The sequence below is a fragment of the Phoca vitulina genome, unplaced genomic scaffold, assembly GCF_004348235.1.
Source record: "Phoca vitulina isolate PV1807 unplaced genomic scaffold, GSC_HSeal_1.0 scaffold4, whole genome shotgun sequence".
NCBI classification, from domain to species: Eukaryota; Metazoa; Chordata; class Mammalia; order Carnivora; family Phocidae; genus Phoca; species Phoca vitulina.
Genome location: NW_022589707.1, coordinates 68717580 through 68743579, shown reverse-complemented (window position 1 = coordinate 68743579; position 26000 = coordinate 68717580). Strand labels below are relative to the sequence as shown.

General features: G+C 39.3%; 1 protein-coding gene across 1 annotated transcript in view; it reads left to right on the top strand.

Moving 5' to 3' along the window:
- GRM3 (glutamate metabotropic receptor 3) overlaps window positions 1-26000 on the top strand; it is a 226606-nt gene that overhangs the window by 135577 nt on the left and 65029 nt on the right. The window contains exon 3 of the mRNA XM_032402267.1: window positions 12684-13539. Coding sequence (XP_032258158.1) covers window positions 12684-13539 — 856 coding nt within the window. The remainder of the gene's footprint in view (window positions 1-12683; window positions 13540-26000) is intronic.

The window sequence follows — 26000 nt, the reverse complement described above, 5'->3', positions numbered from 1 at the left end:
CTTGTGTTCCTGCTCTCTCTGTCTCTGTCAAATAAAAAAAAAAAAAAAAAATCCCTAAACAAATCTTGGATTGGGTCACAGCTATGACCCACCTATTCTAGATCAGTCTAGATGTTTGTAAGTTCAAAATAAGTATTTTCCAGTAGTGGAAAACCTGGGTTTGATGCAAAAGAAAAATGAAGCAGCAAAGTGAGCATGTGGGACAAAGGTCTCCCCCCACTCTCCCCTCCTCCACTGCCCATACCTGTGCCACGAAGGATGCCTTGATTTGAGAGCAGCTCTGGGGGTTCTACTTCATTTGCCTTTAGAAGCTGGGCACTCAGGGCCATTCCAGATACGGTCAGGACCACGTCCCTAGTCCAGTCTAGCTCTACACAGTCTCTCCACACAGAGTCATCAGAGTACGAAGCATGTCACATACTGTGTGCATAGCTTATGCAAAAGAGAAGGAAATATCATCCTGTCCTCAAAAAAAAGCAGAGTGACAGCTTTAGAGATCCATTTGTGAATCCATTTTTAGTGTGTCTTTCATCACAAAAGTAAAGATGAGAGTTGCATGTAGTAAGCTTAATATTGCAGCTACAGTGATCATAGCACAGATATGCTACAACTATACATTTTTAGCATGCCTTTCTTGAAAAATTTCAGCTCACTGATTTAAAACTCTGCATGTGGGGCGCCTGGGTGGCTCAGCTGGTTAAGCGACTGCCTTCGGCTCAGGTCATGATCCTGGAGTCCTGGGATCGAGTCCCACATCGGGCTCCCTGCTTGGCGAGGAGCATGCTTCTCCCTCTGACCGTCCCCCCTCTCATGCTCTCTCTCTCTAATAAATAAATTTTAGAAATCTTTAAAAACAAAAACAAAACAAAACAAAACAAAAACTCTGCACGTGGACTGATGAGGATTGATTTAAGACTTCATTGCCTCTTTCCTCATGTCTAAGATGGAGATACTAGTAATACTCTCTTACCGGCTTAGTATAGGAATTAAATGAATGAGAAAATACATAAAACCCACAAAAAATAGTGTTTCACACATAATGAGCATTTAAAATTTTAGATTTTAGTACATATTATTGTTGATATTATAATTATGTTAGCTTTTTTTTTTAAACTTTTAATATCTCCAGTCCAAGAGAAACAATTCTTGGGGGGGAACTGAGGGTCATAAAGGTCTGGTACCAAGTTTAAGTCTCTACCACTTTGCAAGTAGCAGAATCAACATTAGGATCACCACAGCTTGCCTCCCACACTGCTATCCTGATCATCCTCACACATAGCCTAAGTTTCAGAAAACTCCAATTCAAATGTCATCTCAGATAGAATCTTTTTACTTATTTCCTTTCCAGACTTTTCATTCTAAAGCAATCTCACAGAGCTGATTGTTTTGAAACTTCCCTCATTGCTCCTGCTTCCCCTCCTCCAAGAAAAGGACAATGCTGTTCAAGGACTTTATCATAGGGAAGGAGGCAACAGCAGTTTTAAAATGCTTTTGTTAACATTGTGACATCATAGAAATTTCTCACCAGAGGTAATTATCTAAGATGCACTGGTTTGTTTTTCTCTTTGCTTTAGGGTTAATTTACTCACTAATTAATTCCCCTTCTGTCATGTGTTTATTTGGAAACTACTCTTGTGAGAAACAAGCCCCATCAGGACCACCGTCCACTGGGCAATAGAATGGCCCATGGCTGAGAACCAGCTTCTATTGCGGCCACGTGTCAATGATGGAGGTCATAGGATGACAAGCAAGGAATGCAGACATTCCTGACGTATCAGCAAGTGTTTTATACTATGAGATAGATGAGTAGCTAAGCTAATTGAAATAGGACTCCTTTAGCTAAGCCCGAGATATGATTTTGCTTTAACAACACAAAGTTCTCTTTTCAAATACCATTAAACATGTGCCTTTTAAATGGGTCAATATATATATAAGGCTCAGTATTTCGATATGGAAGGAGCCAACACTTAGCAGTTTATAATAATGAAATTTCATTGATTTAATGTAGTAGAAGTGCTTTTACTGGTCTATGAAAAATGCAGTTGAAAACTTACGGAGCATGTTTCTAATCAATGGACTTTGGCAATCTAAGAACAGTGTTCCAGAAACACTTGCAGTTAAACTCTAAGCAAACACTGATACTCCAGGCAGTGTATCAGTGGGACTTGGGACACTAAAACTGTGGTGTTGCTATTTTTGTCATCACCACCTGGTACATTATGGAAATCCCTCTGTTACTAGTGACAAAGTCTTGATTCTTGCCAGCTCTGATTTTACCTTCCAACAGAGGGAACTGGCAACACAAGGGAGAATACAATAGAAGCCACACTTTCAAAAATTATATTCCAAATATAGACCAGATTTCCTTGCCAAGTGGTCAGAATGGCAAAGCATCTTGAAACATTTGCCATCACTTAATAGGGTTGAATGTGCAGGGCATGCATCCCAGGGACGAGTTGCTTTCTCCTAGGCACCATGCCTCCAGCTTGGGTAGCTGCCATCAGGTTCACAGTGAGGCCTCACAGAACACAAACCAAGCAATTAAGCTTTCCCAATGTGGAAGGCAGATGTGATTGAACACATCATCTACAATGTGTTCCGAATTTTTCTACAGCAAAGTAACTTTCCACAGAAGTGAAAACTGTATGTTTGTATTAAGCACAGATTACCTATGCTTACACAGTAGTTGTGAGGAATATCACTGAGAACCAGATTTAAAGAAATGCAACAATAAACACAGGTTGATGCTAACCAGCAAATGCCAACTGCTACTGATGGCTATTTAACTGACTCTCGGTTTTTATCTCCACATTCAAGAAAGTCTTTATGTTCACTTTTCTGAGATGCTTCTAGGGATTTAAATGTTCTTCGGCCTTTCTATACTGTCCAACAACCAATATTATTTCTGACCGGCTTCCTTCCAAGAAGGATTCAAGTGACCCGCAACAACACGAACAGGATAACAAAGGGGACATAAGTATTTGAGTAATTACTACCAACCAAATAAAACAGTTTTAAGTGAACTCAAACATTTCTTTACACCTCCACTCTTGATATTTCTAGTACGAATTTATTCATCGTTACTGGGATTACATGAACTCACAGCCAAGGTTGGAATGAGTGTTTTGTCCATTTTATCTTCCTTCCCTGCTTCTTTCTTTTCAAGTTGGATATCATCCACTATGGCCTTTTTAAAACACAACTTTGATCATGCCATTCCCTTAATTAAAAATTGTAATAGCTTTTTCTCTTTTAAAGAATAAAGTCCAAAATCATTAGCAAAGCATATAAAACATTTAGCAGTCTAGCCACAGTCCCTCTATTCTTCTTTACCTTCTACTAAATCTTGCAAAGCACTGGTTGCCCCAACAATACTAAACTGTATTATTACACTATTAAAACAAATACGCTTCTCTGTCTTCATATTCTTCCATCTGCCTCAAAACTTTCTTTTCTCTTTCTCTGCCTGGCAAAGTTTCACTGATCCTTCAAGATCAAGACTAAACGTGTCCTCGCCATGGGAGCCCGCCATGACTCACCTGAGTGTCATGAATTGCTCTTTCACCTGTGTTTTGTATAAGTTTGTATACATGTACCTCAAAACTTTAATCCTTGGTTATGTTTCTTTGTCTTATACCAGACTATAATTTCGTGGAAGATAGTAGGATACATTACTCATCACAGAAAGACCTAAATTTTAGAATACTGCCTGGTACCATTGGCATTGATCAAAGTTTGCTGGATGAATGACTGTGGGGTGAGACATTATCAGCATCTCTATCACCTTTCCTAAGTGCCAGCCAGTGAGTTAAGTACTTCACAGGTGTTATCACTACATCCTCACACAACTTTTCAAGTGAGGGACTACTATTATTTCCTTTCTACAGATGAGGAAACTGAAGCTCAATAGTTAAAATAACTTGCCTAAGGTCACGCAACTAGTGAGGGAAGGAGCTGGGTTCCAAATATTGGCCTGTTTGATTCCAACCCTGTTCACTATTTGCTTTCATCCCTGACAGCTCTGTTGAAGGAATGAACAGTTAACAGGGGAACCATGGATAACACAGTCCTATTTGCTACACATAACATGGCATAGAACCTTCTGCCCTAAATTTTTGCCCCAGGACCTCAGAACTAAATATTAACCTATAAGCTATAGCCCTCAGCTCCCCCCAAGCATACCAACAACTTTTGGCCTTTGGTTAACAACCAACAAGGGTAGAAATGCCTTTCTTGTTGGTAAGGCTGTATTTGTCATATCATTGTTATACAAGTGACTTCAGGGTCACAGAAAATACACTTTAGTACAACTTGTGGCTCTGTTAGATCCTCAACAGACATTGTCAAAAATCAATACCCAGGGTACTAAAGGACATGCGTCTAGCAGGTCTGTTGGTGTCAGGTCTTCCTGGGAACCATGCCTTTGCAGGTGTGGCTGGCCAACATTAATATACCCTGGGCCAGATCTGACATAGACCTTTTGATCCCACTGTCAATGACTGGAACCCAAATGAATTTGGTTCCATGATTTCTCTTGAACATAAACTCATGGAGGAAAAAGGGAGCAAAAATCAGATGCAGACTGATTCCATGGGCAAATACCTTCTGGTTCTTCTCCTAAGTACTTGCTAAGTCAGAGTGGAAACAAAGTTATTCCCGAGATAGTGCCTTGTTAGTAAGGGAGCAAGACAGACACTTGCCCAATGCAGAGTGGCACTGTCATGATGAGAAACCTGACATGTCTTATAATGCTGGTCTCCTGAAGCAAATGTGATTCAAGGGATCCTATGAGGTCTGCATATCATTTCAGCTATGAGAATGCCCAAATGGATAACCTTTCTATTCATAAATCCCTTTGTCACAAATGAAGAAAAGGAAAGTGTATTACCATCTGGGTTGCAAACCACAGGTGTTGAGTGCAACGATTTCCGGAGAGGTTGGGATAGAAATCAGGTTAACTTCAAGCCATTTTTGTAAGTTTTTGCCATGAATAAGGAATCCTTTGTCTGGACTGTCTATACAGATTCATGGGGACTGAGTCATGCTGTTGAATGGGAAAGGCAATATGAATCTTTGACTAGTGCGTTTTGGGGCCACAGCATGTAAGAGTTAGTGACTTTTACAGATTATACTGAGTAAACTGGCTTTTGGTACACTCTATTATGTGATTTCCTAAATCCAGATTAATCTCTGGCCTTCATACATGGGCTGCAGTCAACTGTTTTCATGCAAAATGTTCCCAGATGTGCTGCAGGTAGTGTGGTCCAAAAAAAAAAAAAAAAAAATGACTAATCCTTTCCACAGTAACAATATGATTGGCATCCTTTATGGGCAGATAACTCGTGTGATGTGAACAGCTTGAATTCCTCAGGCAGTTTCTCAGCTCTATACCACCTCCAGTTGCAGTTTAAAATATAAGCCAATCCGGGATTTTGTACAGCTAACAGTGCATCTTTATCATTTGGAATAGAAGGGTCACTGAGGTCTCTTACCATCACAACTTTCAGAACCTGCTTTAGGTAATAACATGTGTTATGAGGCAGCAGATGGTTCAAAGTGCAGCACTCACTGTTTCTCTTCCAGGCTTATATATAATCATGTAATTAAAAGAATGAAACAAAGCTTTTGGCCATTGCGTGTATGATAAAACAATTAAAGTTATAGACTTATTCTTAGAAAACAACCCCAAAGAGATAGGTGAACAGCAAAGAAGGCAAAGGCAAACCCATGGAGTCTATTATCAAGTCTCCTAACTCCCAGGACAGCCACAGGAGTTATTTTTCAAATGTATATATTTCAGTGCTATAGATAGCACTTCTCTGGGAAAGTAAGCATTTGATGCCTCTTACCATCTGGAACTCTTATAGGTAAGTACAAGTCCACATAAAAATCAGTCATTGTCGTTCCCTTTAACTTATTAGCACAGCCTCAGAAGCTGATGACAATGAAAGTGCTGAAAAGCATCCTTGTGAATGGACAATCACTTGAGTGGGGAATCTATTTCTACTAGACTCTAAATTTGCACACCCCTTTTTGTCTTCTGTTGAAAAAAAGTATTTGGCATTGTGCCACCACAGAAGGCACAAAGCTTGTGTTTGGAATGGGTACATTGTGGATATCCTGGGAAGGGTGACCACAGGACTGATGTGCAGGCTCACGGGGGCCTGAAATTTCCAATTCATATTCCCTTTTCACAACAGCAAAGAACAAGCTACCTGAGTTCTTTCCCATAGTTCATACTCTTTCGCACTCATGATCAGAACATCATTGAAATGAAGCATGACACCTGGAATCCTACAAAGAAGAGGCCCCCTGACTTGCTAAAAAAAAAAAAAAAAAAAAAAAAAAATGCCGGGAGAAGTAAAACTTCCAAATAAATTGGTCTTTACCTCAAAATTCCCAACAATGCATAAGGATGGTTTTGATGTCTACAGTAACATCCATCCACAATCAGCTACTGTCTATTGGAAAGGTAAAGTTGTAGACATTCCCAAGAAAGGGTAAGTGAGCCAAAGATTGGCTGCTTATGTATCTTGCACAGGATGCATTTGTCTCCAGAAAAACCTTACCTTACCAGCAGATCTTACTACTTTTATGACTCCTACTTTAGGTGTATGTTGTTCGAGAACTAAGGTTTCATGGATAAGGCCCTTAGTTTGTTTTCCTTAGAATGAAAAGATAGTTTTCTAGCCCAAAAGGAATTGGTTCAGTGGCCAGATCCAGTTGATATCATATCGACTTCCTTTTGTATACTCCTAGTTAGTGACACAGATAATTTGAAGAAATCAGTTTTAATAGTACAAAATCCTTTGCTTCAGATTCCTAAATGTCTAAGCCAATTCCATGTCTTATGGTGTCATCTCATTTTAGTGGAAAATTGTATATAATTAGTGAAAGATCCACATTGCACAGCAAATTGTTTATCAATAGTGTTTGAGAGTATCTTTACATTGTCTGCTGGTGGCCATTTTTTTCCCCATAGAAATCTATCCTTGTAATAGAAAAGATTACATGGGAGAACAGCAAACTACCCACTCATTCATCAATTCATTCATTTAACAAACATTATGGGGCATCTCTATCCTCTGCAAGGCACTGAGGAATCAGAAATTAACAACACACATCCCCTGTCCTTAAGAGTTCTCATTTCAGTAGAGGAATTAGGGAATAAAAATCGCTACTATACTTTGATTAGTACCATGAGGAAAATACATAAAGGAGCACAGATAATGGGCACAACTCAGCTTGATGCGAGGCATCAAGAAAGGTTTCCCAGAGAAGGGGCCCTTGAGTGGATTCGCTGAGCAGACAAGTGGTAAAGGTCATTTTAAGCAGAAGGAACAATGTGTGCGAAGGCATGTAGATTTGAGAACATCGTATGCAGTAAACTTTATGCATACACCCAGAACATAACACACTGGGGAAACTACATGGAACTGAGCTCCTCTGGATGGGACAAGAACCAGAAAATGGTGGCAGATGTTCAACAACATGTAACATTGGTTTGTTGGACAACTATTGCAGACAATGCCCATCCTAAATAACTCCAGCTTGCAACTACGAAAATGAGAATAATACAAGAAATCTTAATTTTAGACCATGTCACCTGCTAAAGTGCATAATAGTACCTGGCCAAGCCCAGCATCCTAAATGTTTCTCCTCAAGCCAACAGGGTCAATAATATATTCATGACTTGACAGGTTACAATGAAAACCTGGTAATGGCTAGTCCTGCATAAATTCAAACCACCCAGAAAATGGTGTGTGAACACTGAATATCAAACTATAATACATGCTACATGGGGGAAAGGGTTCCGTTAAATCTGTGTGCAGCCTCCCCAGCCCTAGGAAATAACAGGCTCTGCCATAAGGTCATTATGTTTCTCACATAAATCATGAGGCTGAACATGATCATGATATTTATAGCTTGAAGCTTTCAACTCACAGTTCAAATTTCCCAGTGGATTCTCAGACAACTGCTGTTATCTCTGAAGATGGTCAATCAGAAAACAAATGCTCATGGAGCCGCTGCAAAATACAGACTGAAAAATGAAAAAAAAAAAAAAAATATATATATATATATATATATACTTTTGATAACAAGGAGTGATTGCTCATGGCCCTCAAACCAAGGAGTTTATGCTGTCAGAAATTTTAAAAAAGACAAACATGTTATAACTTGAAATATATCATTGCCATAGTGTAGAGAGAAGAATCACATATGGCAGAGGTTCAGAGCTTGGATTGCAGAATGGATTGGGTCTGGGAAGGTGAGCGCAGTGCCAAATCCTATCACTTTTGGGCTCTTTAGCAAGATCCGGAGGCACTCTGTGCCTCAGTTTCTCAATCTATACAACAGGCTAAAGGTAATGTCTACTGCAAAGATTGTTACGAGAATTAAGGCAGATAATTCATCTACAACAGCTAGAACCCTAGCTGGCACAAAAATATTAGGACTATTAAAAATACGAGGGATCTTTAAAAGGCTTCCCAAAGAGGGTAGTCTGCAAACAGTAACTCAGAGAATAGGGACTGTGGGATAGTTCATCCCTGTTCACTCTTGAGGAATTGTGGGCTGGTCTCTAAAGGGAGTAAACCCCTCAATAATCCATCTTTGATTTTAGCTCCCCTTGGATTTGTGGCGCTGAATTGCAACACTCAACTTTGCATTTGTAACGTCATTTTCCCCCTAGTTTTCTTCTTCTTTGTTCACTTTTGTCATTTTAACTTGAATCCAGAAATTTACATCTCTCCCTATGTTCCTATCACCTTATTGCCAGAGAGAAAGTCTAGTCCTTTGGGGGAAATCAAGAAATTGGGCTCTCATCTTAGCTTTTTCTGTTTATCGGTTGTGTAAATTCTGGAAAGACACTTCACCCTTTGAGCTTCAGCTTCCTCACCTATAAAACAAAACGCTTAGATCATCTTCATGGTTCCTTCCAGTTCTAAAATGTAAAGATCTTACAGCTCATTTACATTTTTTTTCCAAAGTCACTGATAAAAATTTAACCTTACTTGACCACCTCATACAGACTTTGTTTCAAACTGTTCTCTTAGAATATATTCAACTTTCTCATCCAATTCCTACCACTTTCCCTTTTCCACAAGAGTCCAACTTGTGGAAGTCATGGTCCTCCAGGGCTACAATTCTTCCCTAAATTGTTCAACTAATGCTGAGATGTTCTCTAGTGAAATTCATTGTTAGTGAATCGGCACTGTGACTTTCTAAGCACTTGCATGCTCTCTAATAAAAAACTCTATTCTAGAAGAGTTACCGAAATACATCCTTCTTATTGATTTATTCACTCTTAATTTATATTTCCTGAATTTGCCCTTCTTCCTTCCTTTTCAACCCTCTGACGGTCCTCCCATTATTGATTTCTCAAAGATTACTGATGGTGATTCCATAGATTCATCTGCTATTTCCTCCAGAACTCAGAACTGGGAGCAAACTCAAATAACATGATTTTATGGGTTTTTGTTTGGACTTCTCTCCCACATTGATGTGAGATAACGTTTTCATATAATTGTATTACCATCTCCAGGTTAGAACACATTCTCACTGGAGAGATGGAAGAAGCCAGAGGGACTGGACAAGGTCTTTTCTTTCACCATCTAGAACCACCTTCCCCAGCCAATGATTCTCCCTTCTCACCAAGTCTTCTGCTGAAACATAATTTAAACACAAAACAGCTAAAACAATCACTTTGCTCCATTTTCACATTCTGTGCTTTAGTCTCGCTACTTCTCACAGGTTCATTCCCATCTTCCATGCTGTCCGTGGGGATGCCCAAGGACCCAGCACACATCTAGCACCCATCCCTTGTCACTAATACTGTTATCACTCAAATGTCCCCATGCAGGCTAGCAACCAGTGGGTTCTTTGGAGATCTTGTCTTTTCTGTTTTGTTGAAAGGATTTTATATGGTCAGAGTTTTTTAAGTCTTTCTATTTCTCTTAGCCTATGTACCTTTTTAGAGTCTCTTTCCATGAGAAGTGTACCTCTACTTTTAAGCCATTTTTTGCTAAAGCATATACAACTTGATCCTGGTTTTCCTTCCTCCACTCCTGCTAACCATATAATTGGATAACTTTCTCCCAAAATTTCACATTACTTCCCCATCCTACAATGGTTCTTCTTTTACTTTTAAAATGATGTCCAGTGTAGAGTTCCCCTTATTCCTTTATGCTTTCTCAGAGAAACCATATGGCCTGTAAAACAAGTCAGGAATGCCTCAGATGCCCAGTTTTGAGACAAACGAGATAGGAAACATCCAGCTGACAATTATCTGGATATCCCCCAACCCTAGTCTCAAGTTTTATGTTAGTAAGAAAGCTCCTACTAACAACAGCTAGACAATCCATGGTGGATGCCGCAGCATCGCTTCTGTTCTTCTCCCCTATTCTTCCTACCCAGATGTCTTTCTGTGCTTCACCCTTCAGATTCATAGTCACACACTATGAATAATTATAATAATTGTGATAATCGCAGTTTTATTCTAGCCCACCACCCTCCCCAAGTGCTACAGCTCATCATGGCCCTTCCCAGTGCAGGGGATTTTTCCACATCCATTATTCTATGCATAGTTCCTTCTATTGTACAACCTGCCTTGTCTGAAAAATTGTTTTCAGACATCCTGGAGAGGTAGACACGCAGCCACGGGATCCTATCAGTCAACAGACAAGAACTCTTTTCTTAAGCAGCTTCTCATTACTTGTACCCCACTGGGAGAAGAAAGTTTTGGCAGCTTAGAATCCTTTCACTTGGCTCCTCGCTGCCAGAAAATAATATCTCTGGGCATTTTTCAGGTCCTTTCATTCCCTGCCTCCCTGAGGGGTTAAGGTCTTGAGGAATGTAACTTGAAGATGAGAATAAACTGTAGCATGAAGAAGAGACAGTTTTCCAGTGCTACCCAGAAACACCAATACCAAGCCAAGCCTATGCATGGACAGGGCTCTCTCTTATTGCCAGTCTGCCACCATGGTACACAAATCCGAGGGCAGCCAGATAATCAGTCTAGAAGTAATGACAGTACTTGCTTATTCCCACATCTATCAGGCTGAGTAAACAAGCGATACTCCCATGTTCAAATGAATCAGTGTAGGCCATTGTGTTCAGGGTCTCCTGGTCTTGATGAAAGAAGAAATAAATGGCATACTAGCTTTCAGCCACCCAGCCACTTACCTCTGTTTCCCCCAATTCCTCCATATCCTAGGATATTAAAAAAAAAAAGTTTTTACCAAGTGCAAGAAAGATTTGGGTCTTAAATTTGCTTTGTTTTGCATGGCAAGTGTCTAATTTTCTAGCTGTTCCATTTGTAGTTAAGGGAGAGGTACCAGGATTTGAAAAGATATAGAAAACATTTTTGATAGCTCTGGGCTATATCAAGTGTTGGTTTTAATAGCAGGCCAGATCTCCAAGAACATGCTGTGTGGCTGTGTATGAACTTGGCTGTTGGTTTCCTTTGCCAGATGAAATGATGATTAATCGGGACTCAGATGTCAGTTGTTTTATGTTACTTGTGCTCTTTGCTAACAGCTGCCTATTTCAAGCTGTGCTTCCTACATGTCAAATGTAAACCTGAAACCACAAGTTCCAGAAGGAAAATTTCAAAGTACTCATAGAGTATATCAGAATATTCAGTGTTGTTTCTGATTAGTATATTATGTGACTTAGCTGAAGTCAGTATAGAGATAGAAGGGTTCAGAATACGTGAAGTATTCCGGAAAAATTAAAACAAACTTATTATTAGGTATACATACCATGTGTGTACATGTTTTAAGATATATATTTATGCAAATACTCAATGCATAAAATGTTCCTTGGTATGCTAGTGTCACTTTCCTTTTTTATTCTTCAATAAATAAAAACTGAAATATTACCAGTAGGTGAATTATAACAAATTTAAATTCTTTATTCAAGCTTTAAAATTTTGAAGTAGATGGTTTTTTCTTGATAAGGTCTTTAATACTTCCTTATTTGCTCTTTAATCAAAAATGCCATAAGAATCGCATTTGTATGCTTTCTTTTCACACAGCCCAAACAGAAACAACATTTTAAAAGGAAAAAGAAAGCAAAGAAAATATTGGTCAAGCTTCTCAGAAGTTTAGAAAAGCATATGCCTAAAATTTGGTGTGGACCAAAAAGAATTGATTTTTTTTTTCTTAACCTAGATAATAAATGTCCAATTTGGACTGTCCATGTGGCATAAGGTTCCCAAATTAAACTCTTTCAGAGATTGCCATTTTTAGCAAAAGAGGGGGAAGTGAGAATCAGACAACACCCAGGCTCTCTCTATACACTGTAGCCAAGTTGTCTAAAAACCAGTTTGGCCAATTCCCTGTAGTTCATTGCCTGACTGAGCTATATCAAGACTCCAGAAACTTAAAACAACCACAGGTAAGACACCTGAACAGGACTGATCATAGCCCGGGGACTAGCATAAAGTCTGGGAGACAGAGAGGACTGCCCTCTCATTTTTCTACTAATGCCCTTTGCCAAAGCATAAACCACCTGCTCGAAACCTGCTCCGTCATATCCAAAATACAGTGTCCAGGGAAGGGTCTGGTGACATCCAGAGGTGGAAAGGGAGCTGGGTAAACAGTCTGGTATTACTCATTTTTCATGCCCATTTACCTCCAGGTTTCTAAAACAAGTTCTTCTCCCTTCCTCCTCCCCGCCAGGTGGCAAACCTGCTAAGGCTCTTCCAGATCCCTCAGATAAGCTACGCGTCCACCAGCGCCAAACTCAGCGACAAGTCACGCTATGATTACTTTGCCAGGACGGTGCCCCCCGACTTCTACCAGGCCAAAGCCATGGCCGAGATCTTGCGTTTCTTCAACTGGACCTACGTGTCCACCGTGGCCTCGGAGGGTGACTACGGGGAGACGGGGATCGAGGCCTTCGAGCAGGAAGCCCGCCAGCGCAACATCTGCATCGCCACCGCGGAGAAGGTGGGTCGCTCCAACATCCGCAAGTCCTACGACAGCGTGATCCGCGAGCTGCTGCAGAAGCCCAACGCGCGCGTCGTCGTGCTCTTCATGCGCAGCGACGACTCGCGCGAGCTCATCGCCGCCGCCAGCCGCGCCAACGCCTCGTTCACCTGGGTGGCCAGCGACGGCTGGGGCGCGCAGGAGAGCATCGTCAAGGGCAGCGAGCATGTGGCCTACGGCGCCATCACACTGGAGCTGGCCTCGCACCCCGTCCGCCAGTTCGACCGCTACTTCCAGAGCCTCAACCCCTACAACAACCACCGGAACCCCTGGTTCCGGGACTTCTGGGAACAGAAGTTCCAGTGCAGCCTCCAGAACAAGCGGAACCACCGGCGCACGTGCGACAAGCACCTGGCCATCGACAGCAGCAACTACGAGCAAGAATCCAAGATCATGTTTGTGGTGAACGCCGTGTATGCCATGGCTCACGCCCTGCACAAAATGCAGCGCACCCTCTGTCCCAACACCACCAAGCTTTGCGATGCTATGAAGATCCTGGACGGGAAGAAGTTGTACAAGGACTATTTGCTGAAAATCAACTTCACAGGTAAGCGAGGAGCCTTTACTCATCTTCTGCGGGGTAAACAGGTAGAATCAAACAGGGTTCAGATACCTCTGTCCCTGACCCAGAAATCTTCATTTCAGAGCCATAAAAAGGGTTCAGACTGTTAAACAAATATTCCGAGATGCAAGATGATGGCCGTGGTGTTCTAACTTATTTTTGAGTGAATATCTTGGTTGATGCACTACATGAAATTGAAAGGCTCCCTAGGCTAGGCTGATCTGTGGTAGCTGTCTACATGTGGGCTACGCTACATTTGCTCTCTTTTTTGTTAGCTGTGGGGTATGACACGTCTGATATGGGCATTTAATCTTCTTTAGCAGAATTGGAAACTCTCTAAGGAACATGAACTTCCAAGCCTTCCTTTGGGGTGATTTGAGCAAAAGAATCTCATAACTTTCACAGTGGGTGAGAGAAAAAAGTCGCTGTTTTCCCAGAGCTTAATTAGGGGCAAAAGGGAAAAATACTCAGACCATGGTGATTTCCAGGCATTTGAGTTGATTTCTTCTGCTGTACAGAAACATTTCCATGTCAGCATTAAGAGTCGTAGATTTTCTCAAAGGATGTTATGAAATGAAACTTTTTCTGAGAGCCTGAGTATAAACAAATTGAAGGCTTATGGAAGTCATTACAATATAGTAGTGAAGAGGCAAAGGTGTGTTTGAAATGGTTTTTGTTTCCTCTTCATTTGATTCTAAATATGGTAAAGTATTTCTAAAGATAGCATTGCATTTCAATGCCTTACTAGCATAAAAGCCACAAAATTTTTAAGTTTGCATTCTCTACAACGGTACATGTGATACCAGTGCATTAAGGTATTGGTTCTGAGGACTTTAGCTTTACCCAAATCATAAACAGTAAGTAATATTATATGGCACAAAAAAACTTGATGCCAGAAATATTACAATGATAAAGTGCTTTCATTTGCCTAAATCACTAATAATCATCTCCCATGCCATTAGGGCATCATTCTAATCTACACAGTCTGTTTCAATTGGTTTCTCCCCAAAGACATGAAAGTTCATATGCTCAAATCATACTGTTATTAGAATAAGTGGCAGTTCTCACATCTCCTCTATAGATGATCATTTGGAAGTCAAAATGACCTGAAAAATCACTGGTAGGACTTACGACCATTGGTTCCTATTCCAAAATTCTAATTCCCAAATCAGTCTTGAAAATAAGCACAAAAATTACCAGCCTGCATTTTGCACATCTTTTCCTCATTCTACCCAGAGGGAGCCAAAAGTAGTAGAAATCAGTTATGTCAGTATTTTCTCCTATTCATCTACTAGATATCTCTTCCCATTGGAATGACTGTTTATAAGTGGTAAAGATTAAACTCTTTCTGTGCCCTGTATTCCCACAGGTGCATTCCATATAGAAATAACAAATATATATTTTATATATAATATCAAATCACCATTTATCTCAAAATCCCAGATTGATTTCCACTGACATCTCCAGAAAATAAGAATGGACCATAGAAATCAGTAAAAAAGAATAGCTTTGCTCTAAATAAAATGAATTTCACAGGTATCTGTAAATAGCATCTACAATGCACTTAAAGATAAATAAGATAAGCACCATCCCTACCCCCTTCTCATTACCCTTGGGTTATTATTTATCTTTATTCGCTACATGTATTCATTAACCTTATTAATCTAGTCCATTCCTCATTCTTCAGTATACAAATACACAAATCTATCTGCTCATCAGCAGCTACTATAAAGGGAGCTCTTAGATTTCAGTGAGCCCTTGCAAGGTGTTTTAGGTAACCAAAATATTTTCCTTCATTTCCCAGACTGAGTCTTAAATGGCGAAGAAAAGTGAAGAAATAAGGCCATTATTTGGTAAATAAAACAAAAGTATCTTCTTTTTGTCTGTCTTGTTCAATTACTGGCTTTGATTCTACAATTTGGTTCAGCTTTGTAAACTTGACCACAAAGTGCTATTTTAGCCTTCTCAACTTGTTCGACATTACCAATCCTTCTCCACCTCTGAAGAGAGTAGAAGGGTGAAAAACAGGTGGAAACTAAGAGAAGACAGGGAACTTAGACCAGCCACCAGTGCCACAATGCTTAGTAATGTGGGAATTGGACCAGAAAGTGCCATACTATGGGAGGACACTGAGATGCTAAAGGAGCTAAATATGTACATTTTAAAAATAAGGCTAACCTGGTTACCTATTGAAAAGCAGATTTTGTTTTACATTTTTCTCTGAAATAGTATCTTTGTTTTTATAACTTGAATAATGACCCAAGGGACTAAGCACAAAAGTAAACTGCAAACCATCTTTGCTCAAGTGGGTTGAAAAAGTCCTCTTCCAGCCATCTGCTTGTACTCAGTGCATTTACTCCAAGATTTTTCTGACAAGGGATAGATAGTTGCAGCCAGCCTCCTAAGGGCTCTAGTCATTACAGGATGGAAAAGCTAAGCCTCCTGAGAATTTTAACTACATAAGTTCAAATACTCTTTGGTTCCTCAGTATATTCCTACTAGCTAGTTCCAGCATAGGCCAACATAAGTATCCTTGGAGTTAACCCAGTTTGATATTCCTTTTACAAAAGAGATTTTGCAGAACTACAGTTTGTTCAAGATTCATCAGAAGAGTGAGCTCTCCTGGCATAGGATCTAACCACTATCTACCTCTTGCTATGCACGCCACATTCACCCTTCCTTCCATAAAGACTACTTGCAGTTCCCCAAGCACATCATACCTTTACTTTTGTCTTTGTATCCTGTGTACATGAGATGTACATGCAATGTGCATGTCTGTTTCCTCCACCTAGGACCTCTCACCCAACCTCCATCTACCCTATCTAGTACCTTCACTTACTCAGTCTCCACTGCTACCACCCTGGTCCAAGCCACCAACATCTCTGGGCTACATTTCTACAACAGCCTCCTAATTGATTCACTCTTGCCCCCCTCCATCCCAGCCTCCACAACCCATTCTCTCCACGGCAGCCAGGATGCCCTTTTAAAACTTAAATCAAAGCAAGTCACTCCTCTACTCACAACCTCTTAGGGAGTTCCCCCATTTCACCCAACAGTAAAAGTCAAAAAATCCTTGCAATGCCCTATAGATGTCTTCCCCAATCCACCCCCTCCCCGTCCTTCTTGCTCTCCTGTCATTACTTTCATTCCCCCTCTTTCTCCATTCACTCCAGCCACCCTCATTACCAAATTCAGGGCTTTTTCTGCTGGCAGTTCTCTCTGTCTCTAATGCCCTATCCCCATATATTCCTGGGGCTAGTCAATTCCCTTACTTCCTTCAAGTCTTTACTTCAATGTTAGCTTTCCTGAGGCCCACCAGGCAATCCTTCTGGAAGTTGTAATTCACTGCCCCCACCCCACAACAGGCATCCTCATGTCTCTCTAAGCTGCTCTATTTCTTTTATACACAGTGATTTTTTCCCTTTTCTTTCATACCACCTCATTTATTTTCAAGTTTATTCTCCATTGTTTGATCTTCACACTTGAATATAAACACCATGAAAACAGAAATCATTATCAATTTTTTCACTGACACAGCTCAAGCATAATGGCCACTCAATAAATATTTGTTGGTTATGAATATCACTTGACACCCAAACTCATATTTCCTTCTCTGTCTCCATTACTACATTGTGAGCTTTTTCAAGGCAGAGAATATATGTTTCATCTCTGATCTCAAATACCCAACACAGTTTCTAGTACAGAGTGGGCATTACATGAATATTTACTGAAGGAATAAGGAATGAGGAAAAGAATCAATAGATTTATAATATTCTTTTTATGAAAATTTAATATATATACTGTGTTCACTAACAAATGAGTTTCAACAAAGAAAAGTATATGACTTCTAGAATGGCTTGCTTTTACCTAAGCACTGTCCTTTAGTTATGTTCTATCATTGTATTTGAGATACATTTAAAACCTAACAGCATTAGCTCTGGATCTCTTATCCATCCCTGTTTTATAGATGAAGCCCCAAAACTCACAGCGATTTGTCCAAGGTCATCATCTGGTTAGTGGCAGGAGCAGAGACTGAAATCCAGTCACCAGGTCTGGGGCTGCTTTTGGGTGTCACCAAGAACCTTGGGACGTTGAGGTCTTTGATCCCAAATACCTAACATCATTTCTGACATACATTAGATTTCAATGGGATGTTGATTGAAGGAATGAAAGACAATCAGTCAGTAAGTTTGAAATATGTTTCTTTCTGGGCTCCTTCTTATGATTCTTTTAATGCTCCTGGGCCACTTTCCCAATTAGTTGGAGCTGAGGTGTTTCATAAAACACCCACACTTTGGAAGCTGAGCCTTAGAATCTAAACCTTAGGATATTAAAAAAAAATTTTTTCAAAGCTTTTTTTGTTGTTAGTAAAATGATTTCCATCTGAAAGAGCCATGTCATCCAGAATTCTGAAAGAAATATTTAAATGCGAATTATGTTTGTTGTCATTTGACTTTTCAAAATGACTTTGAGTGAAATTCCATGTGCTTATCATGTAAAAGGAAAGCTTGAACTACCAAGTGAGTTAGAAAGAGAAGAAATAGAGAGGGCCATTAAACATCCACAGAAATGCAATATCACTGTCCGCTGTGTGTTCACAGGAGAGTGCAGTCTCTCTCACTTTTTATTCTGAGACCAATTCCAGAAAGTGGAGGAGAATAAAATCATAGAGTGACAAAAGGCCTTCCTCAAAGATGAACTTGCCCCTACTCCTCACTTGACAGGGGTGGAAATTCAGGATGTCAGCATTATTATCTTCACTTACTGAAGCACATAAAAGTGAACTCAACTGTCAGAGTGATGTGGTAACCGGAGTACACCCAATTCAAAAGAGAAAAGGAAGAGCTCCCACTTACTGAACATACTGCCAGGGGTGCTCCAAGACACATCCACAATTGGGGAGGCATTCTCTTGGAAATAACACTCACAGCATTGCTCTGTGTGATTTGCAGGGGCGGGTGGGCTAGAATGTTTGAGAAGGGAGAAATTGAGAACTTGACACAATAGGAAATGTATCCAAGATCACATAATGAAACAGGTGACACCAAGGTCCTGATGTAGTCATTCATTCCACAGATGTGATTAGACTTCATGCTGGGGCCTGGGGACACAACAGTGAACAGGAGCAATGCAGTCCCTGCTTTCTGGAGCCACTCAAGTACAGAAGCAGGATGATGGGGGCCTGCAGTATTAGGGTCTTGCCCTAGTCTTTGCGTTCTGTTTTGATTTTGGTTTTTGTTTTGAGTTGGAAAATTATTATGTATCTTAAGTGAGGCCCAGAAGAAATCTCCACCTCACTGAACAAATCTCACTCCCAGGGTTTGACTTGCAAGTGAAGAGGACAACTGTTATGCTGGACTTGTGGTCCTAATAGGACTGGGTAATAGGACACACAACGATGACAGTTTTTGTTGTTGTTGCTCATTTGGTTGGTTGCTTGTTTTTTCCTTTTTTCTTTTTTTGGGAGGCAGGGGGTGGGGAGGTGAGGCACACTCATCTCTTGGTCTCAGCAAGGAGACAGACTGCTGAGATCAGAGACTTGGAGCCTGGTGGGGATGGTGCAGCCTTGTTCTTATGTCTACAATTCTCCATACCTGGAAGAGAAGCAGAGGTAGAAAATGAGGAGTCCAGCCTCACTGTCCCACTCACCTCTGCATCTGACTCATCCACTAGGTCCAAGGATTACTCCTGGTTGAGACTGTAATCACAGAGCACAGGCCAGGAAGGGCAGATTTTCTGGAACACTGCACTCCAAGGAATATGTTTGAGCTGGCCCCAACCCAGCAAGGCTCTCCTCTTGAAAAGTACAGGGCCATCCAAGGCACAGTGAGGAAGCCAAAATGGTAATGGCCACATCTTCAGATGAATGGGCTTTGAAGTCCCTGAAAGAGCAAACTGCTCTTGATCTCGCTTCCTCCCCTGGAACATTTGTAGTTCCCACAAAAGCACAGAAACTTGTTCCAGCTCTGCTGATCAAAAGCATTTCCAAAATGTAAAGATAAATATCCTGTATTTCTTTCTTCCCTTTTCTCTCTGGTCAGCTTCCTGGGGTCACAGGAATAAGATTTAAACCCCCAAAGGACACCACTAATGTGGTTACTTATTTGTTTATGCACCATGCATCTGTGCTTTGGTGTCTTAGAAGCTTGAGAAATGATTCCCATTTTAAGGTCACACAGTAGAGAACAGGAGTCTCTAGAAAACCTCATTTTCCACTTTGGCCTGAGCTTTCTGCTGCTGCTGCTGCTTATTATTCTCATCATATAGTTGTTATTATTTCATAATCCTTATGATTCATTTAAAGAGCCATCCTGTCTATGAAGCAGAAAACAGTAATCATCCCTCATGAAGTAGGAAAGAAACGAATTCTACCACTTTGCTAATCAGAAAAAAAGTACAATAAATATGCTATCCTCTAGATGTTTCCAGGCTTTTTGGACACTGTGGTATATTTATAGGAATATCACGTACAAAGGTGTCTGGAGATTGAGGAAAATATTCTGAGCATTTTCTAACACTATAGCTAATGTGTCGTTTAAAAATAAGTTTAGCCTATGTTCCTGACCTTCGGGACACCTGGTGTTATCCCACAATAACCTGGTCTTTCAAGGTTTCTAATTTCAGTTGAATTGGAAACACGTGTTTTTCTACTTCATCTACCTTTGTGGTACTACTCATCTTCGACAGCATACTGGAGAGCCAAAATAGATAAAGGAAGTGCTTCCAATGGATTCAGAAAAAAATTTCTGTCCATGGTGGCAGTCAAATACTGAAATAGAGGACTTTTCTCTGCAGATTTTAAAAGATTAAATTGTCATCTAATGAAGCAGGAAATTATGGGCGATCCCTCCCAGAGTTGTGTTTGGTAAACCTTCCTAGGAACGTAGCGGAATTGTCCTAATACCTGAGCAGTGAGCACAGTTTCTGAAGATTAAGGATGTGAGGTCGCATCCTGAGGAGCAGGCACTGAGGAGGAAAGCTAAACACTCAGTGCCTGGTCACTATTCTCACCTCCCTCTTACTTTAAACGTTCAACAGGTGTCCACAGTATTGTTAGTCACTCTGTGTGAGATCTCCAGGAAAGATTATATAATCATCCTTCACATTTTTTCTCCTGACCCCTAGCATTATACCTGGGGTAGTATAAGCCCTCATTTGTATCTAGTTCATTCCAAAACTATGACGGTTAAAGGATACATCCCACTGTCTGGGATAATTTAAAATTTGATAAGGTGGCTGAGTCCCCAGAAGTTACAGTACTAACTTTTCTAACATTACTAACTTACTAACACTTCGGAATATTCAGAAACTTGATTCCATAAAAAAAATTATAAACAATTTCCCTAGCACAGAGTTGACCATATATTACATTTCCAAAATAATATCTCCAATACAAAATTATGTTCATACACACACTAAGCTGCTGAACCAAATATGATTAGATGTTCTATGACTGACCATTAACATATTATTCTTTAATTTTTTAAAAATTTTCTTCCAGCTTTATTGAGATACAATCGACATATAACATTTTGTAAGTGTAAGGTGTACAACATGTTGATTTGATATTTATTCATTGGAGAATGATAACCACCACAGCATTAGCTAACACCTCCATCCCATCACATAATTACCATTACTTTTTTGTGGTGAGAACATTTAAAAACTACTCTCTTAGCAACTTTCAAGCATATAATACAATATTTATTAACTATAATTACCATGCTGTACATTAGGTCCCCAGAACTTATTCATCTGACAACTAACTACAAGTTTGTATTCTTTGATCAACATCTCCCCCAATCCCCTAGCCCCTGGTAAACAACCATTCTAACCTGTTTCTATGAGTTCAGCTTTTTTAGAGTTCACATATAAGTGATATCATACAGTATTTGTCTTTCTCTGTCTGACTTCATTTAGCATAATGTCTCCAAGGTCACTCATATTGTCACAAATGGCAGGTTTTCCTTCTTTCTCATGGCTGAATAATATATACTACATCTTATTTATCCCTTCATCTGTTGATAATTTGGTTGTTTACATATCTTGGCTATTGTAAATAATGCTGTAATGAATGTGGGTGTGTAGATATCTTCTCAATATCCTGTTTTCATTTCCCTTGGAAATATACCCAGAAGTGGGATGGCTGGATAATATGGTAGTATTTTTTTTTAATTTTGTGAGAAACCTCCATATTGTTTGTCGTAGTATCTGTACCAGTTTACATTCCTAGCAAAAGCATACAAGAGTTACCTTTTCTCCATATCCTTGCTGACACTTGTTACCTCTTGTCTGTTTGAAGACAGTCATTCTAGCAGGTGTATGGTTGTATCTCCTTGTGGTTTTGATTTGCTTCTCCCTCATGATTAGTGATGCTGAGCATCTTTTCATGTACCGGTTGGCTATCTTAATATCTTCTTTGGAAAAATATTTATTCAGTTACTTTGCCCATTTTTAATTGGATTATCTGTTTGTTGCCATTGAGTTGTGTGAGCTCTTAATGTATTTTAGATATTAACCCTTTATCACATAGATAGTTGGCAAATATTTTCTCCCATTCCATGGGTCGCCTTTTCATTTTGTTGATGGTTTTCTTTGCTGCGCAAAAACTTTTTCACTTGATGTAGTTTCACTTGTTTATTTTTGCTTTTGGTTGCCTTTGCTTTTGGTGTCAAATTCAAAAAAATCATTACCATGACTGAGACCAAGGACCTTACTCCCTATGTTTTGTTCTAGGAGTTTTATGGTATCAGGTCTTATATTCAAGTCTTTCATTTATTTCAATTTTATTTTTATGTATGGTGTAAAATAAGGATCCAGGTTCATTCTTTTGCATGAGGCTGTCCAGTTTTCCCAACTCCATTCATTGAAGAGATTATCCTTTCCCCATTGTATATTCTTGTTTCCTTTGCCATAAATTAATTAACCATATATGCATGGGTTACTTCTGGGCTCTCTGTTCTGTTCCACTGATCATGTGTCTGATTTTGTGCCAGTGCCATACTGTTCTAATTACTGTAGCTTTGTAATATAATTTGAAATTAGAGTGTGATACCTCCAGCTTGGTTCCTCTTTCTCAACATTGCTTTGGCTACTTAGAGTCTTGTGAGATTCTGTAGAAATTTAATTCTTTTTTCTATTTCTGTGAAAAATGCCATTGGACTTTTAAAAGGGATTGCACTGTATCTATAGATCACTTCAGGTAGTCTGGACATTTTAACAATATTAATTATTTTAGTCCATGAGCACAGAATATCTTTCCATTTACTTGTGCCTTCTTTGGTTTCCTTCATGAACATCTTATAGCTTTTAGTGTACGGATTCTTTACCTCCTTGGTTAAATTTATTTCTATGCATTTATTCTTTTTGATGCTGTTGTAAATGAGACTGTTTTCTTAACTTCTCTTTCTAATAGATCATTGTTAGTGCATAGAAACACAGCTGATTTCGTATATTGATTTTGTATCCTGTAACTTTACTGAATGTTTTAATTAGTTCTAAGTTTTTGGGGGGAGCTTTTAGAATTTTCTATATATATAATATGTCATCTGCATATTGAGACAATTTTACACGTTCCTTTCCAATTTAGATCCCTTTTATTTCCTTTTCTTTCCTAATTACTCTGACTAGGACTTCTAGTACTATGTTGAATAGAAGTAGAAAGAGTAGCCATCATTCTCTTGTTCCTAATTTCAAAGGAAAAACTTTTAGCTTTTCACCATTGAGTATGATGTTAGCTATGGACCTGTTACATATGGCTTTTATTATGTTGAGGCATTTGCCTCTATACCCAGTTTATTGAGAGTTTTTATTACGAAACGATGTTGAATTTTGTCAAATGCTTTTTTTTCTGCATCTATTAAGATGATCCTATGATTTTTACCCTTTATTGTGTTAATGTAGTATATCACATTGATTGATTTGCAGATGTTGAAGCATCCTTGCATGCCTGGAATAAATCCCTCTTGATTGTGATCTATGATCCTTTCAATGTACTATTGAGTTTGGTTTGCTAATATCTTGTTGAAGATTTTTGCATCTGTGCTCATCAGGGATATTGGTCTGCAATTTTCTTTTCTTGTGTGTTCTTGCCTGATTTTGATATCAAGGTAATTCTGGCTTCATAAAATGAGTTTGGAAGTGTTCCCTCTTCTTCTATTTTGGAAGAATTTAAGAATAATGGTATTAACTCTTTTTTAATGTTTGGTAGAATTCACCAGTGAAGCTGTCTGGTCATGGACTTTTATTTGTTGGGAGGTTTCTGATTACTGACTCAATCTCCTTACTAATAATGGGTCTATTCAGATTTTCTATTTCTTCATGATTCCGTCTGGGTAAGTTGTATGTTTCTAGGAATTTATTTAATTCTTCTAGGTTGTTCAGTTTGTTGGCATGTGACTGTTCACAGTAGTCTCTTATGGTCCTCTGTGTTTATGTGGTATCAGTTTTTTCCTCTTTTATTTCTGATTTTATTTATTTATTGTATGTAGTTAGTCCCCTTCCAGGGAGGAAGTGGGTGATGGATGTTTTCTGTCTGCTCCCTCTGCCCCAAACCCTGGAGTAATAGCTACAGTGAGTGCTGTCCATTAATAACTGCTTCTCTGTTTGCTGTAGTCCTGCTGGCTTTCAGAGGTAGGTGTTTGGGGGGCCCTTCCCTCAGGTGCGAGTCTTAAAAGTTGGGATGCTACATGTTGGGTCCAAACCCTATACTCCTCTGGGAGAAGCTGGGAGTTGGGCATTCCCCCCTGACTGTGGGGTGCTGTGCTAGGGGTGGGGTTTATGGCAAGAGTATGTCTCAGCCTTTCCAATCCATTTCAATGTGGGTATTTTTTTATTTGCCCCATGTATAGATGTCGCTCAGCTGAGTTCTGGATTTCTTTAGAGGGAAATGCTCCATGTGTAGCTGTAAATTTAGTGCATCCATGGGAGGAGGGGAGTTCAGGAGCTTCCTGTGTCACTTTCTTTAAAAACTGCCCTCTGGTTTCATTCTTACAACAGAGAATCCTGATGAATATAGTGTAATTCCTTTATGAATGTTTGTCTCCTACTGGCCATTAATATTAACTGACTACTTGTCCATTCATTCATTCCTCCTAGCAGATATGCAGCGAATTAACAAAAGTTTTTAAAATATCGTGGAAAAAATTAAGGCAATTGAATGTGACTTTAAGTAGTCAACCAATTCAGAAAAGATCATTATTTCTGTTTTAGTTGTAGAATGAATTTATCATGTACAGAACCCAAGTCAAGAAGATTAGTTTGAGAGCCATTAGTCTAGGTTACATAGATTCATTTTTGAGACAAGACTGTACATTCTATCCATACAGTAACTCAGTTGGCTACTTACAAGTTTCATACTTGACCATTGCAAACTTCTTACATAATTCGTTCTTCATGGTAAAGCACAAACAAAACTGGGAATTCCTAGTGCTGCTGGTTTTTTTAAGTATGGAGAGGATTTGTGCACTTTTCAAAGAATCTTTAGTATTCAGTGTGAGTTAATGTCAGATCCTACAAAGGATGAGAAAAAAATGAGTAAATAAGTTCTTTCTGCCCTCAAGTAGCTGCAGAGTAGTACAAGCAACGCAAGAAGATAGCTTACTTCAGCAGTTCATCTTGGGCATCTTGAAAGGGTCTAGTAGTATGTACATACAAAAGAGGGATCAGCAGTGAGCAGAGAGTCAGGAAAGACTTCCAAAACGATGTAACAGAGGATATAAGTAAGATTTGTCAAGAAGGAGGAAGGGAGAAAAAGATTTTCCAAGTGAAGAGATCATGCCACACAGGCATATTCATAAATTTTCAAATGTTGTATTTCTGTTTAACCTGTATTAATGTTCAGAGCTCTTTGGAAACTAAAATTGAATTGAAACAGTAAAGTGTTGATCTAATTTTTTAGATTAAATCTAAAAATGTACATTTCCAGTCCTCTTGTATAAAAATGTATAAATTTTTCCATAATCATATTGTTTATGGTCACTAGCCTATCATCTTTACCCTGAACTTCAGCTAAAACCAATGAAGAAAGTTCTAAGGTGAGGAAGGGGAAAAAAGAAAAAGAAAGTAGCATTTATTGATTACTACATGACTGACAATAACCATTTTATATACTTCATTCATTAATTCTTACAAAAGTCCTGTCAGGTAAGTAGATATTATTACCTCTATTTTATAGATTTAATTGAGGCTCAAAAGACTTTAATGACTTTCTCAAGTTTGCAAAGCTAAGTAGCCTCCAAAGACAACTGAAAGCTCTCTGTTTCCTAATCATGCATTGTTTTCCACTGTTGCTTCCTAAGGAGAAAAAATAAGTTTGTAGCTAGAACAAGAGTATAGTCCCATCATCATTTGGCTCAACTTACTATGTGCAGTTACAGTAGTAATAAACAGTTGCCCCAAAATGTTCATTATTCAGAAAGGAATTTGTTAACTCTTTCATTAACTGC